At 36.5% G+C, this 17,081-nt stretch overlaps 1 protein-coding gene across 3 annotated transcripts in view; it reads right to left on the bottom strand.

The window, feature by feature from the left end:
• Positions 1–17,081, bottom strand: part of LOC101899941 (rap guanine nucleotide exchange factor 4) — a 310,188-nt gene that overhangs the window by 47,853 nt on the left and 245,254 nt on the right. For all 3 annotated transcript variants that reach the window (XM_005190427.4, XM_059125688.1, XM_005190426.4), the window contains 5 exons: positions 15,251–15,302; positions 8,275–8,384; positions 3,993–4,079; positions 3,251–3,392; positions 309–495 (listed from right to left, as the gene is read on the bottom strand). In XM_005190427.4, the coding sequence (XP_005190484.1) occupies positions 309–495; positions 3,251–3,392; positions 3,993–4,079; positions 8,275–8,384; positions 15,251–15,302 (578 nt within the window). The remainder of the gene's footprint in view (positions 1–308; positions 496–3,250; positions 3,393–3,992; positions 4,080–8,274; positions 8,385–15,250; positions 15,303–17,081) is intronic.

A 17,081-nucleotide genomic window follows, 5' to 3' on the forward strand; every position in this document is an offset into this window, starting at 1 on the left:
AATAATCAAGTCATTATCTCTGTATGGAAAAACAAAACGTCCATATCCGTAGTTTATTAAATCTTTTTAACGAACCAACCACCCCCGCCCACTTCGCCCTCTCTTCCTTTGATCCCTTGTCAGTTAGTTTACCCTAATCCTGATAATATCTTTATTTGCTAGCAACCATAAAACGTTTCCTGTTTTTATGTGTTTTCCTTTCAACGATTTTTTTTATATTTCTCGTACTTTGTTGTTTTTTCGGAACCGTGCTCCCCCTCTCATCCAACTCTTCTACTTTTTTTACCCACCATCATTTGAATACTTACGGTTTACGTAATATCATACGCAGCGTAGCATCCGGACCGCGCTGGAAGAGTGTGCTTAGGTTTTCACGTATGTGTTCATTGGCTGCATTAATGTCATCAGCGGAGGGCGAACCGCCAGCGGTACCTTCTTCGTCAACACGAAATCGATAGAGAAAACATTTGTCCTTAAAGGGTTGTTCCTTGTTAACTGGAAATCGTTGGAAGAAAAAAAGAGAAAAGGAAAAGTGTTACACACACATGAATGAAATGGAAATAAAAAGGGAATCCTAAGTAAATGACAATAAAATAAACGGAATAGGAAATGAAAATAAAAAAGGAGAAATCATAAAAAACCAAAAATTGCTTGTTTTAAGATTTTTATGGTTTGATGGCGGATGGGAAGGGGGGAAAGGGGGAAGAAGGGGATGGAAGGAAAGGGGGTCCAAACACAATCTCAATGTGCGTTTGTATGCATATTTTCGGGGGTACCATGGAGGCCATGTGACACCAAAACGACTTTAAAAATCATAGAATTGATTTAACAATCAAACCCCTCACCCTTTTCTTTAAGTTTGGGATTGAAATATTGATTTATTTGAATGCTGCGCAGAAGGGGAGAATAAAATCTTCCCTCTGTTTTGCTCTTGAAGCAAACCTTTTGGTAATCTCTGGGAGATGACTGTTTGGGGTTTTAGAGTAGAATAACTTTTTGGTTTCCTATGACCTTTTTGGTGGTCTTTTGTGGGTGAAGAGGGAGGCAAGACCTCCTTGATCTTTATCTGTAAAAGAGCAGTAGAAGGTCCTTTTTATTCGCCCTCTTCTATCATTTTTTTTTCTTTTCCCATCTATCGTTATTTTCCATAAAAGACCAAAAATACCTTCCTCTTAAACCCCTTCTATGGGAGAGCAAAAGAAGGTCATTATCAGAAGCGAAAACGTGGATTTAAAAAAAATATTTTTCAAGAACTTTTAGAGCAAATTTTAAGGACTCACAGAGCAGCAAAGTTCAATTTATTAAAGAATATTTCTCAAGGACCGAGAGACCTTCAGGAGAAGGTGTCCTCCTTCCTTCTTCTTCTTCCTATTCTTCTATGGAGGAGCAGAAGATGGTCTCCTTCTTCCTCCTCTTCTAGGGAGGAGCCGAAGAAGATCTCCTTTTTCTTCTTCTTCTTTCTCTTCTATGAAAGAACGGAAGAAGGTCTCCTTCTTTCTCCTTTTCTATGGAGGAACAGAAGAATGTCTCCTTCTTGTTCCTCTTGTATAGAGAAGCAGAAGAAGGTCTCCTTTTTCTTCGCCCTTCTCTTCTATGGAGGAGCAGAAGAAGGTCTCCGTCTTCCTCCTCTTCTATGGAAGAGCAGAATAAGGTTTCCTTCTTCCTCCTCTTCTATGGAGGAGCCGAAGAAGATCTCCTTTTTCTTCTTCTTCTTTCTCTTCTATGAAAGAACGGAAGAAGGTCTCCTTCTTTCTCCTTTTCTATGGAGGAACAGAAGAAGGTCTCCTTCTTCTTCGCCCTCCTCTTCTATAGAGGAGCCGAAGAAGGTCTCCTTCTTCTTCGCCCTCCTCTTCTATAGAGGAGCCGAATAAGGTCACCTTCTTCTTCGCCCTCCTCTTCTATAGAGGAGCCGAAGAAGGTCTCCTTCTTCTTCGCCCTCCTCTTCTATAGAGGAGCCGAAGAAGGTCTCCTTCTTCTTCGCCCTCCTCTTCTATAGAGGAGCCGAAGAAGGTCGCCTTCTTCTTCCTTATCTTCTTCTATAGAGGAGCAGAAGAAGGTCTCCTTCTTCTTCTTCTTCATCCTCCTCTTCTATAGAGGAGTGCCGAAGAAGGTTCTTTTCCTTGTTTGTTCTCTTCTATAGAAGAGGAGCAGAAGAAAGTCCTTCTTGTTTGTTCTCTTCTATAGAAGAGGAGCAGAAGAAAGTCCTTCTTGTTTGTCCTCTTCTATAGAAGAGAGGAACAGAAGAAGGTCCTTCTTGTTTGTCCTCTTCTATAGAAGAGTGGAGCAGAAGAAGGTCCTTCTTCTTGTTTGTCCTCTTCTATAGAAGAGAGGAGCAGAAGAAGGTCCTTCTTCTTGTTTGTCCTCTTCTATAGAAGAGAGGAGCAGAAGAAGGTCCTTCTTCTTGTTTGTCCTCTTCTATAGAAGAGAGGAGCAGAAGAAGGTCCTTCTTCTTCGTCCTCCTCTTCTATAGAAGAGTGCCGAAGAAGGTTATTTTCCTTGTTTGTCCTCTCTTATAGCGGAGCAGAAGAAGGTCCGTTTTCTTCTTTGTTCTCTTCTATAGAAGAGGAGCAGAAGAAGGTCCTTCTTCTTGTTTGTCGTCCTCTTCTATAGAAGAGGAGCAGAAGAAGGTCCTTCTTCTTGTTTGTTGTCCTCTTCTATAGAAGAGGAGCAGAAGAAGGTCCTTCTTCCTGTCTGTCCTCTTCTATAGAAGAGAGGAACAGAAGAAGGTCCTTCTTGTTTGTCCTCTTCTATAGAAGAGAGGAACAGAAGAAGGTCCTTCTTGTTTGTCCTCTTCTATAGAAGAGAGGAACAGAAGAAGGTCCTTCTTCTTGTTTGTCCTCTTCTATAGAAGAGAGGAGCAGAAGAAGGTCCTTCTTCTTATTTGTCCTCTTCTATAGAAGAGAGGAGCAGAAGAAGGTCCTTCTTCTTGTTTGTTCTCTTCTATAGAAGAGAGGAGCAGAAGAAGGTCCTTCTTCTTGTTTGTCCTCTTCTATAGAAGAGAGGAGCAGAAGAAGGTCCTTCTTCTTGTTTGTCCTCTTCTATAGAAGAGAGGAGCAGAAGAAGGTCCTTCTTTTGTCCTCTTTTATAGAAGAGGAGCAAAAGAAGATGCTCTTCCTCTTCTTCGTATTCTTTAGAAGAGGGCAGAAAAAGCTCATTCTTCTTCATTCTGATCTTTATGAGTTTTATGAAAAAAAAATCTTGGAGAGGGAAGGGAATTTTCATTTATATTTTGTTTATAGAGTTTACTTACCATGTGATAGAATTCCTTCTTCCAACAAAGCCTGCCACATACCAGCCGCTTGGGCCCGGGTATGAACAATGGACGATAGATTTACCAGCCAGTCAACAAATTCCGTACCGGGGGCACATTTGCGGATAAGTTTGCCGGAGACCTGGAATTACGGAACAGATGAAAGTGTGAAGGATGTATAGAATCATATGAAAGGGTGTGGGGGTGTTCGGATATTTACTGAATATCGTAGACAAATAAAGTTTCAGTGTTTGAATGAGTCAGTGAAAACTCCAATATTTTCTCCCGTTTTTTTTTTTCGAAAGGATATTTTGTGGAATTGCTCTGTAAATTAATTAAAAATCATTTCCGGTAGTGCCATCAATTGTGTGTATGCTTAGCCGACAATCTCTGCGGAACACTGGTTATTTGCAGTGATTTTTTATTCTCATCAATGATTACTCGCCCGTTTATGGACAAGAATAAATGGATAGTTCCGGAAGGATATTTATCATTCTACTTGAAATAAATTAACCGAACACTCAATGTATTTATCTCGGCCGAATGGTCGTCGTCATGCACTTTACATAATTTATTGAGTTTTTTTTTTTATTCCCGATTGCTTTTAGACGGAAATACGTTTGGCCATGGTCAATACCGGAAATGTGGGAGGCAATGGATTGAAATTGGTTTTTGTGGCTACGGTGTCAGATGTTTGGGTGTATGTGTGGGAATGGGTTGTGTGTATGTTTTTGCTACTTACTTTTCTATCTTTTAAACAGCTTGAATTATCAGCAACCAATAATGTTCGCAATGCCAATCCCATACGATTCATAGCAGGACTAGGAGACTGTAAATAGAAGAACAAAAAACAGGATAATAAGTAAGCGAAAAATGATATTTTTTTGAGTGACGGAAAGCAACAACTTCAATGAATATTTGTTTTGGGAGAAATGTGGATTTTTAAAAAAAAATTTTAAAAAATGTTTTCTCAAGGATCAAAAAACGTTTTTTTTAAGAAAAAAATTAAGGCTCAAAATATTTGGATTCTCCAAATATTATTTTCCCAAAGAAATATAAATGTGAATTTTTGTAAGGATGTTTTTTCCAAGGGGAAACAAACGCGAATTTTTAAAAGGATATTTTTGAGGACCTACTAATGTGGGCTTTTTAAAAAATATGTTTCCAAGGACCAACAAATTTGAATTTTTTAAAGTGTATTTTTTGCATGGAACTTTCTAAAGAATAATTTTGCCAAGGACGAAAAATCGAGGATTTTTTAAGTAATATTTTTTCCAAAGATCCACAAACATAGATTTTTTTCATGAATAATTTTTCCAAGGATGGAAAAACGTGGATGTTTTTTTTAAATATTTTTTTCTAAGGACTAACAAGTGTAGGTTTTTAAAGATATTTTTTCCACGAACCAATATACTTGTTCCAAGTACCAAAAAACTTGGATATTTTGAAAAATATTTTTTTTATCCACGGACCAACAAACGTAGATTTTTTAAAATAATTTTTTTTCTAAGGACCAAATAATGTGGACTTTTTAAAGAATATTTCTTCCATGAACCATCAAATATGGATTTTTAAAGAATTCTTTTTCCAAGGACAAATAAGAGTGGATTTTTTTTTAATATATTTTTAAGGACCAACAAATGTGGACTTTTTATAGAATATTTTTTACCAAGGACCAACAAACAAAGATTTTTTTAAATAATTTTTCCAAGGATCAACAAGCGTGGATTTTTTGAAAAATATTTTTTCAAGGACATGGATATGTTTAAAAAAATATTTTTGCCAAGAACCAAAAAACTGGGATATTTTTAAGAATATTTTTTTTTTCAAAGACCAACAAACGTGGATTTTTTAAAGAATATTTTTCCAAGGACCAACAAAAGGGGACTTTTCAAAGAATATTTTTTCTCATGACCAAATAACGTGGACTTTTCAAAGAATATTTTTTTTTTAAGGACCGACAACTTGAATATTTTGAAAAATATTTTTTCCAAGGACCAAAGTTTTTTTTTATAAATTTTTCAAAGGATCAACAAGTGTGGATTTTTTAAAAATTATTTTTTTTTTCAAAGGACCAACAAATTTGGTTTTTTAAAATTATTTTTTCCATGGACCAAAAACCGTGGATTTTTATAAGAATATTTTTCCAAGGACCAACAAATGACCAAGAAATATTTTTTCCAAAGACCAAAAAACTTTGTTATTTTTAATAATCTTTTTTATCCAAGGATCAACAAACTTGGATATTTTTTAAAAAATATTTTTCCATGGACCAAAAAATGTGGATTTTTTAAAGAATATTTTTTCTAAGGATCAAGAAACATGGACTTTTTAAAGAATATTTTTTTCTTCAAGGACCGACAACTTGGATATTTTTAAAAATATTTTTCCACGGACCAATAAAACAAAGATTTTTGAAAAAATATTTTTTCAAAGTACAAACAATTGTGGACTTTTAAAAGAATATTTTTTTCCAAGGACCAACAACTTGGATATTCTTAAAAATATTTTTTCCAAGGACCAACAAACAAAGTTTTTTTTAAATATTTTTTTCCAAGTACCAACAACTTGGATATTTTTTTTTTAAATTTTTACAAGGTCCAACAAAACAAGGATTTTTTTTTAAAAATTTTTTTGCAAGGATCAACATGCGTGGATTTTTTAAAAATAATTTTTTTAAAGGACCAACAAATGTGGGTTTTTAAAAATATTTTTTTGATGGCCGAAAAACTTGGATATTTTATAAAATATGGGGACTTTTCAAAGAATAATTATTCCAAGGACAAAAAAACTGGGATATTTTTAATTTTCTTTTTATTCTAGGACTAACAAATGTGGATTTTTTTAAAGAATATTTTTTCTAAAGACCAACATTTTTTTAAATATATTTTCCAAGCACCAAGAAAAGTTAATTTTTTAAAAATACTTTTTTTCAAGACCTTTGTTTGTGGTATTTTTTTTTAAAGAATATTCTTTCTACGGACCAACATTCGTAGACTTTTTGGAAATTATATTTTCCAAAGATCAACCAACTTGGATATTTTTAAAAATACAGGGGGAGATAAAAAAACTACAAACGGCATAATTTTTACATATTTTTTAATTTTATTGAATGATTGCAAAAAATGTCGGAAATAGCATTAAATTTCAGAATAAGTTTAGACTTGTTCGACTTGGTCACCTTTGGCACGAATTATGATTTTCAAGCGGCCAGTGAAACCGTCACACACTGCCCGAATGTTGCTCTGCGATATTTTTGTCCATTTTGGTATTTTTTAGTGCCAACCTTGCTTTCCAAAAAACTCCAAACACGATAATTCAACGGACATTTTGGTGGCCATTGTGCGCTGGAAATGAAGCAAGGAACCTAATTTTGTAACCATTCTTGGGTGGCGCGTGCTGAGTGCGATGGTGCTGAGTCCTGTTGGAAAGTCCAAGGTCTGCTGCCAAAATGTTTGCGTGCCCAAGGCTTTAATACACCCCCAGGCATTTATTCTGATGCCACGGTCGATTAATAGGACCGGAGCGACCATCGGCTATTATGGCGGCCCACACAATCGCCATGGGCGGCGCTTGAGTTCTGGTTGCCAACCGAAGGTGCACATTTTCAGTTTCTTTACTTTTCGAACCATTTCTGTTGAGGTTGCTGTTTTCTTCTTCCATTTCCTTGACGTCGGGCTACGCTACCAGTATCCCGGTAATGAGCAATGGTAAGAGACACAAAAAAATTTATTCACATTCAAATACTGGAATGCTCTTACGATAGCCACTTGTGGTTTTCCAACTAAAAAATTCCATCACGAATAACTTTTTTTCGGGAAAGTTCTCACCAAAATGCTTTTGTCCGCTTGTAAACAATAATAATTTTAATAAGCTGTCGGACGAGTGGCTTAGAGCAGTCTGAAGTTGGTTGTATCTTGGTTGGTTGGTTTTTCATCTCACCCTGTATTTTTTTTTCTAAGGACCAACAAACGTGCATAATTTTAACAATATTTTTTGTTCCGAAAATGAACAAATATAGATTTTTAAAAAAATATTTTTTCCAACTACCAACATATATGGATTTCTTTAAATATATATTTTTTGAGGACCAACAAACATAGGTTTTTAGAGTACTACTACTTTAAGGCACAAACAAACGCGAATTTTTTTTTAAATATTTTTCCAAGGGCTGACAAACGCGGATTTTTTTATTTTTTTAAGGATTTTTGAAAAAAAAATGTTTTCAAGGACCAAGGAACTAATTTTTTTTTGAATTTTTTTTCAGATTTTAAAATTTTTTTTAAGGATTTTCGAATTCACATAAAATATTTAAATTTTGTATTACTTAAACAATAACTTTGCTCAACAATGCAACTTTGTAGACAGTTACAACAATTGGGAGATACATTAAGAAAGATAAAAACTCCTCCTTGTTTTATGTTCACACTTAATATTCATACGAATTTTAACTTTATTTTATTGTTGTTTTTGTTCTTAATACATTATAAAAAAACAAAATTAAACGTTGTCGTCTAAGCAAATTTTCACATCCTTTTCGGATACCCTAACCTTGAAATGGAGTCTAAAAATCCTACGGAGCTCCGAAAATTCCCCACCATTTGAGCATGTATTATTTTCCCCACAAAATCCTGCAGGATCAACAAGGCGAGACATCATCTGCCGCCATTCGACCAGACCAGACAAAACTAAACTAAACCGCAACCACACTGACATTTGTTGCTCCACGTGACACCAGTTTCTGTCAGGTGGTGCGGGGGGTCATGAAACAAAACCGAAAACCGCCAAATGTAAAGTGATAGGAAAAACCAAGCTGTCACATATCGCCGCCAACCAAAACAAAACAAAAAAAGTTTTCCCAGACATTTCAACAGACAGTCATAAATTTCGAATTGAATTCATTCATTCATTCATAAATAAATGAAAAAACGCTGTTTTTTTGTTGTTTTTATTGTCACTTTTGTTTTGTAATTTCAGACTGGCCTTTGGCCGCTGCATAAATGGAAAATGTTGCCGATGCTTACCTCGGTTATTGGTAATGCCGGATTGGGATGATCTGGACTTAGTGGCCGCTTAGTGGGTGATGAATTGCTCTGTTGTTGTTGCTGCTGCTGTTGTGTGTTGGGACCAAAACCTGCAAAGAGAAAAAAAAAATAAAACAAATTTGGTTGGATATTATTTAATGAATTGTAATACAGGCTCTTAAAGGCTTATTCGTACACATGTTTTTAGGAAGGGAAAAAAAAAGAGAATTTTCAATGATATTAAATTAAGTGACTTGTTTGAAATTGAAGTCGCATAGAATGCGAGAAAGTCTACTCATAGAAGAGCAGAAGAACCCACTTCTTATAGGGGATGATAAAGTCTTCTCAGAGAAGACGAGAAGGTCTTCTCATAGAAGAGGTGAATTTCTCATCAAAGAAGACGATCTTCTCATAAAAGAGCAGGAGGTCTTCTCATAGAAGAGCACGACCTCTTCTTATAGAAGAGCAGGAGGTCTTCTCATAGAAGAGCAGAAGGTCTTCCCTTAGAAGAGCAGAAGGTCTTCTCATAGAAGAGCAGGACCTCTTCTCATAGAAGAGCAGGACCTCTTCTCATAGAAGAGCAGGAGGTCTTCTCATAGAGGAGCAGGAGGTCTTCTCATAGAAGAGCAGGAGGTCTTCTCATAGAAGAGCAGAAGGTCTTCTCATAGAAGGGCAGGAGGTCTTCTCATAGAAGAGCAGGCGGTTTTCTCATATAAGAGCAAAAGGTCTTCTCATAGAAGACCACAGGGTCTTCTCATAGAAGATCAGAAGGTCTTCTCATAGAAGAGCAGAAGGTCTTCTCATAGAAGAGCAGAAGGTCTTCTCATAGAAGAGCAGAAGGTCTTCTCATAGAAGAGCAGAAGGTCTTCTCATAGAAGAGCAGAAGGTCTTCTCATAGAAGAGCAGAAGGTCTTCTCATAGAAGAGCAGAAGGCCTTCTCATAGAAGAGCAGAAGGTCTTCTAATAGAAGAGCAGAAGGTCTTCTAATAGAAGAGCAGAAGGTCTTCTAATAGAAGAGCAGAAGGTCTTCTCATAGAAAAGCAGGACGTCGTCTCATAGAAGAGCAGGACGTCTTCTCATAGAAGAGCAGGACGTCTTCTCATAGAAGAGCAGGACATCTTCTCATAGAAGAGCAGGAGGTCTTCTTGTAGAAGAGCAGGAGGTCTTCTTGTAGAAGAGCAGGAGGTCTTCTCGTAGAAGTGCAGGAGGTCTTCTCGTAGAAGAGCAGGAGGTCTTCTCATTAAAGAGCAGGAGGTCTTCTCATTAAAGAGCAGGAGGTCTTCTCGTAGAAGAGCAGGAGGTCTTCTCGTAGAAAAGCAGGAGGTCTTCTCGTAGAAGAGCAGGAGGTCTTCTCATAGAAGAGCAGAAGGTCTTCTCATAGAAGAGCAGAAGGTCTTCTCATAGAAGAGCAGAAGGTCTTCTCATAGAAGAGCAGAAGGTCTTCTCATAGAAGAGCAGAAGGTCTTCTCATAGAAGAGCAGAAGGTCTTCTCATAGAAGAGCAGAAGGCCTTCTCATAGAAGAGCAGAAGGTCTTCTAATGGAAGAGCAGAAGGTCTTCTCATAGAAAAGCAGGACGTCGTCTCATAGAAGAGCAGGGCGTCTTCTCATAGAAGAGCAGGACGTCTTCTCATAGAAGAGCAGGACATCTTCTCATAGAAGAGCAGGAGGTCTTCTTGTAGAAGAGCAGGAGGTCTTCTCATTAAAGAGCAGGAGGTCTTCTCATTAAAGAGCAGGAGGTATTCTCGTAGAAGAGCAGGAAGTCTTCTCGTAGAAGAGCAGGAGGTCTTCTCATTAAAGAGCAGGAGGTCTTCTCATTAAAGAGCAGGAGGTCTTCTCATTAAAGAGCAGGAGGTCTTTTCATTAAAGAGCAGGAGGTCTTCTCGTAGAAGAGCAGGAGGTCTTCTCGTAGAAAAGCAGGAGGTCTTCTCGTAGAAGAGCAGGAGGTCTTCTCATAGAAGAGCAGGAGTTCGGTCTTCTCATAGAAGGCCGGATGGTCTTCTCATAGAAGGCCAGATGGTCTTCTCATAGAAGGCCAGATGGTCTTCTCATAGAAGGCCAGATGGTCTTCTCATAGAAGGCCAGATGGTCTTCTCATAGAAGGCCAGATGGTCTTCTCATAGAAGGCCAGATGGTCTTCTCATAGAAGAGCAGGAGGTCTTCTCATAGAAGAGCAGGAGGTCTTCTCATAGAAGAGCAGGACGTCTTCTCATAGAAGAGCAGGAGGTCTTCTCATAGAAGAGCAGGAGGTCTTCTCATAGAAGGCCAGAAGGTCTTCTCATAGAAGGCTGGAAGGACTCCTCATAGAAGGCCGGAAGGACTCCTCATAGAAGGCCGGAAGGACTCCTCACAGATGGCCGGAAGGACTCCTCATAGAAGCCGGAAGGACTCCTCATAGAAGGCCGGAAGGACACCTCATAGAAGGCCTGAAGGACTCCTCATAGAAGAGCAGGAGGACTTCTCATAAATGACCTGAAGGCCATAAAAGGCCTGGTCTTCTTTTAAAATGTGCTAAATGAAGTCTTTTCAGAGGAGGCCAAATGGTCTTCTCAAGGAAGGAAAAAAAGTCTTCTTGGAGGGGTCAAAAGGTCATCCTAGAGACGACCAAAGGGTCTTTTTAAAAAACGTTCTAAAAGTCTTCTCAGAGAAGGAAAATATCGTCTCAGAGAATGTAAAAATCTTCTCCGAGAAGACCAAATAGTCTTCTCTCAAAGTAATCCAAAAAGTTTTCTCAGAGAAGGCCAAAAGGAACAATGGGTGGGTCTTCTCGAAGCAAGCCACTGCTCTCTCGAAATTTTTAATATTTACCTTTTTCATCAGACCTGAATATTCTCACACATCAAGATTATTGGAAATTATACAGTGTCATGTCCTGCTTACTATGAACAAATGAAAATATCAATGCATTTGCATAAACATTTCAAATAACAAGAAAATTAAATTCCTACACATATTTGTACATTTGTTATATGTCCTTCTCGTGTAGAGTAAATGCCGTTATTATGAACACCAGCCAGTCCTGGCTTTCGTCATATAATTACGGACATGGATTATTCGCAGGAATTCCGACGAATTCATATTTTAATTAAAGGATTATGCAGAGGACGAGATCATACACACACACACACTTGAAATGCCATTTTAGTTTACAACTAAAAAATATGATTTTAAATTATGAACTTGAATAAAATTCTTTAGCAAATGAACGAAGCATTTCATTTGAATAAATGCCAGAATATTGCGTTAATTGTTTTTCCTTGTCATTGACTTTCAAGGTCAAGTTCAGAGATTATTTACTTTTGTTCCGAAAGTAACCAGACTTTTATTTACATTTACTTTTTTGCTGGCATTCGGTTTGTCTGTCTGTCTGTCTGTCTATTTGGAAGATAAAATAAACTTAAATTTAAATGTTGTTGTTGTCTCTGTGAAAATAGGCCTCAGAAGAGTTCTCTCTGTGTGTGTGTGAGAGCGTGTGGGTATGGGAGGGTGTAAATATGTAAATATTTTCAACTTAGCTGCGATAAGACATTTTAAGTAGTTAGACCTCATGGTGTCATTTATCACAGCGGAATATTTTTGAATAAACGTTGTTGTTTTTTTTTTCTGGAAGGAAATTGGGGTATTTTCCCAGTATTGCAGTTAAGTGAGCATAATTTGGGACAAGGTCAGATTGATATGTGTGATTTATGTAAAATTTAAATTTTAAACTTTCAAGCGGGAATATATATTTCGAAATACAGTTTTATATACATATATAGGGTGAGATGAAAAAACTGCAACCCACTTCAGACTGCTGTCATTTCTAAGCCACTCGTCCGACAGCTAATAAAATTCTTCCAGTGACAGCTCATTACATTGTTTACAAGCGGACAAAGGCATTTTGGTGAGAGTTTTGCAGAAAAGCAGTTATTCGCGATGGAATTCAAGCGTGATAGTGTGATTTCTTTATATTTGGCTGGAAAATCACAAGTGGCTATCGCTCCACTTTTTAAATGTGAATAAATCTTTTGTGTCTCGTACCATCGCTCGTTACTCTAATACTGGTAGCGTAGCCCGACGTCAAGGAATCGGATGGAAGAAAACAACAACATCTTCAGAAATGGTTCGAAATGTAAAGAAGCGACTTGATCGAAATCCTCGTCGCAGTGGCCGAAAAATGGCTCGTGAGCTGAGCATATCGCAATATTCCATTCAGCAAATATTGAAAACTGAGCTCGGTGCAAAGCCATTGAAATTCCAAAAAGTGCAAGAACTTACACCGCAACAGAAAGAAAATTGATTCAAAAGAGCTAAAGAGTGGCTTAGCTTGGCCGAAGGTGGTGAACTACAGAATTTGGTTTTCTCCGATGAGAAAACATTCGTTGGCCAGCAGTTTGTAGACAATCGTGTTTACTTGCCAAAGAGGTCAGCTTAAAATGTGTACCGTCGGTTGTCCACCAGAACTCAGGCGCCGGCCATGGTGATGGTGTGGGCCGCCATAATAGCCGATGGTCGCTCTCCGCTCGTATTAATCGACCGTGGCATCAGAATAAATGCCGAATATTATCGCGAATATATTCTGGAGGGTGTATTAAAGCCTTGGCCATGCAAATATTTTGGCCGCAGAACTTGGACATTCCAACAGCACCATCGCACTCAGCCCGGACCCCAAGATTGGTTACAAAATGAGGTTCCTCGCTTCATTTCCAGCGCACGATAGCCACCAAAATCTACGGATACCAATCCGTTGGACTATTGTGTCTGGGGTATTTTGGAATGCAAGGTTAGTACAAAAAATATTAAAGTGTCGATCACTTCAAGCAAGCGCTTCGCCGGAAATGGGCTAAGATACCGCAGAGCAACGTTCGGGCAGCATGTGACGGTTTCATTGGCCTTTTGAAGGCCATAATTCGTGCCAAAGGTGACCAATTCGAACAAATCTAAACTTATTCTAAAATTTACTTATTAATTTGCCAACCGATATATACCCTCAGCCAATTTTCGATTATTTAAACATATTTTGACTTCTGTTATGATTAGGCAAATTGTTGACCCTTTATGGAATATGTTCCGAAGGAATGGGCCAATATTGAGATAGGTACCAGAAGGAGTGGACCGATATATATTTAAGTTATAATTATTCAAAATTTTGACCCTTTGTGGGGGAGGTGCCAGAAGGAGTGGACCGATATTGTCCATTTTTGCACCTGGTTTAGAACTGATTCAAATATGAGGATTTGCAAAGTTAGAGAAAAATTTAATTATCTTTTCTCTCTGTGCAGTAAAATATTTTCTTTGAAAATATCGACTTTTTTGGCGGAGGTACCAGAAGGACTAAATCGATATATCCCATTTTCAAAAAATATCTTGTATTGATAAAAATGTTAGGATGTGTGACTTTTGAAGAAAATCTGACTTTTCGTTCACATTTTAAAACAGTTGTAATTATTCCAAATGTTGACCCTTTTGTGGAGGAAGTACTTGTTGGAGTGGACCGATATTGTCCATTTTCGCACCTGACCCAGCACTAATCGAAATATTGGAATTTGCAAAGTTTGAACAAAATCGAATGATGCTTTCTCTTTCTATGAGGAAAATTTAAAATTTTTATTTCCTTGGAAATGTTGACCTTTTGTGGGTTTGGTACCAGAAGGAATAGAACGATGTTGCCTACCTCCGAACTCGATGTAAATTTGACAATAACATTACGATGTACCAAGTTTAGACCAAATCGGATACTCCCCTCGAGAGTTTTCGTGCGCACCAGCCATACAGACGGACGGACGGACATCGCTAGGTCGACTACAAATGTCCTAAAAGTGATTTGATCCAAAGAGATCTAGTTTTTAGGATGAAACACTTATTTTTATAACCATTTTTTTATCCATTATTTTTGCAACAAATCTTCAATACACATTTTTATTAAATTATATCACTTAAATTTTTTTTTTTTTGAAAATTTTTACATAATTTTGTATGTCTTCCAAGTTCCGTCTGGTGACTTAAATACTTTCAGAAACTTGAATTATAAACATATATTTTTACCGCATTTGGACAACTGTCTCTGTGGCACATAACACCCATATATCGAACATTTAAATACATCATACACAATTACATATTTTTTGCTCAAGATCCGGTTTTGCCAATAGATAACTTCGTGAAAAACTGTTTGATGAAATTAATTACCAAGGTCGTTGGTTTTAGCATCCAGTCACCCACAGCTGCACAGTGGGAGGAAATTATATTTATCCAGGAGATTAATTGAAATTTATTCTCAAGTTTTAGTTTAAAAGTTTTATTTTTGTATATTTCTTGATTTTGATTAGGGCACCATTTTCAGATATAATTTGAAACTTTTTAGTTGTAATTCGTAAATCTTCATTTGTAATTGAAGAATTCTATTTGTAATTCAAAAAATAAAAAAATAAGTAAAATAAATTGTAATTCAAATTGTGATTCATTTTATTTGTAGTTCGAATTCTTCCCGTCCAAATTCGGCTAATTTTTTGTAATTTGAATTTGTCCTAATTTTATTCCAATTATTTCGATTTTCGGTATTTTAAGATTTTAATAGGATTTTTAAACGGATTTTATTTTTTTTTCAAAATTGCCAAAATCGTTCCCAATGGTGGAGGGTATTCAAAGTTCGGACCGGCCGAACTTGCTGCTTTTTTACTTGTTACTTCCCATTTACCCCACTGTGCATCAAACATAGCTTTTCTGCAAGATCATATTGCTTTCGTGTTGCACAAGTACCGGCTAATGATAGCGGCAATTCAATTGTAAATTTATGTTTTTTCCAGTTTTTTTATTTTTATTTCACGAACAGACCAGTGCCATAAGCTTGATAGACAGACAAGTGTCCACATACATCTATTAATTGTTTCCATAAATATTTAGACATAAATATAAACATACACACGCACATACATACAAGTTGCATGTACGTGTTTCCACCATTGCGATATGCGATACTTTATTCGGGGGGGTACTTACCATTTTTAAATTTACAACTGGTGATAATATCATTCATCAATTCCTTGTTTTTCTATAGAAAGAAGAAAAAGACAAGACAAACAATGATGAATAGCAACATGAAAAGTTGAAGAAAAACAAAAAAAAAAAAAAAAAAACATAAAATGGAAATAGACATTATATGATGTATGGCGTTTAGCATTTCATTAATAATCTCAATGAATGTATGTTATTAGCAACAAAAACAACAGCAAACCGGGTGTTGAATAATTGCAAAAACAACAACAATGTTAATTAAAATTTATGAAAAAAAAAACTACAAAATTGTTTGCAAATATCTTCACCCAGATGTTGCTGCTGCTGTGTGTGTTTTGTTTTCTCATAACATAACCGGAGAAATGACGGCTATGTAAACACTAGTCGAGTGGGAGTGGGAGAGAGAGAGAGAGAGCGATTAGAGAACGACTCCATCGTTGAATGTATAAACAAACAACTATTATTTCATTTTTTTTTATTTATTTATCAAAAGAAAACATTAAAAGAAGCAATAAAGTGTTAAATCATAAATGCAAATATTTAAACAATCGCTCCTGTTTCTATTTGTTTAAGGCATTATTAAATTGTTAATAGCCCATTAAAGAGTACACGCAGGCAAATTGAGGGAGAGAAATTCTGCCGACTCTTTTGGTGCTTAATTCTCATGGCAACAAACTATGGATCCTAAAATGGAAATAACTTCAATAAGATAATTATATATATTTATATATAAATAAATAAGCAAATATTTATAATTCTTCTGGTACTATTCTATGGAATTGAGAGAAAAAACAAGTCAAATGGAATTGGTCGGTATTGCCGATAGCTGTATACCCTTAGCCAATGTCCGATTATTTAAATATATTTTTAATTCTGCTATGATTATTCAAATTGTTAAACCTCTATGGAGTGGGCTAAGAAGCATCGGACATAAATAAATATGATATAAATATTGTGGCGTGTCAGGTTTGAACTATTCCGACTACTTTCCTCACTTTATATGAGATATGTGATAATTTTTAGAAAAAATTAATGTGCGTGAGTTATCAGATATAGTCGACCGAAGCATTCCATTTTCCTACTTCATCTAATACAGATAAAAATATTGGTATGTGCAAAATTACAAGAAAATCGAATATTTATATCCAGTTTTATGGGAAATCATAAATTCTTTATATTTATCTCAGGTTTCTTGTTTCGCAAGTTATGACAGATAAAAATATTGAAAATTGTGACCCTTTGTGGGGGAGGTCCCAGAAGGGGTTCACAGATATTTATCATTTTCATAACAGATCTTGTTTAAGTAAAAATGTTTGTGTGTGTGAAATTTGAAGAGAGTTGGATGCTTATTTCGGTTTCTTTAAGTTTCATGGATATTCAAAATTTTGACCCTTTATGGGGGAGGTACCAGAAGAAGTGCGCAGATATTTTTCCATCTTCACAGCAGATTTTGTGTTAGTAGACATAAGGGGTTGTGTGAAATTTGATGAGAACCGGATGCTTATTTCAGAGTTTATAATCGTTTTGGTTATTTAAAACTTTGACCTCCTTTTGGGTAGGTACCAAAAGGAATGTTCCGATCTTTGCTATCTTTATAACAGATCTGTTGTTAATAGAAACATTGGCATATACCAAATCTGAATGGAATCGGCTGTTGAAATGTTGACCCTTTATGGGGGAGTTCCCAGAAGGAGTGGACCTATCTTCACAGCGGAATTTGCGTTAATACAAATAATGGGATGTGTGCACTATGCGGAGAACCGGATGCTTATTTCGGCTTTAATAATCTTTATGGTTATTAAAAACGTTGACCCTT

Source organism: Musca domestica, unplaced genomic scaffold, assembly GCF_030504385.1.
Source record: "Musca domestica strain aabys unplaced genomic scaffold, Musca_domestica.polishedcontigs.V.1.1 35, whole genome shotgun sequence".
Classification (NCBI taxonomy): Eukaryota; Metazoa; Arthropoda; class Insecta; order Diptera; family Muscidae; genus Musca; species Musca domestica.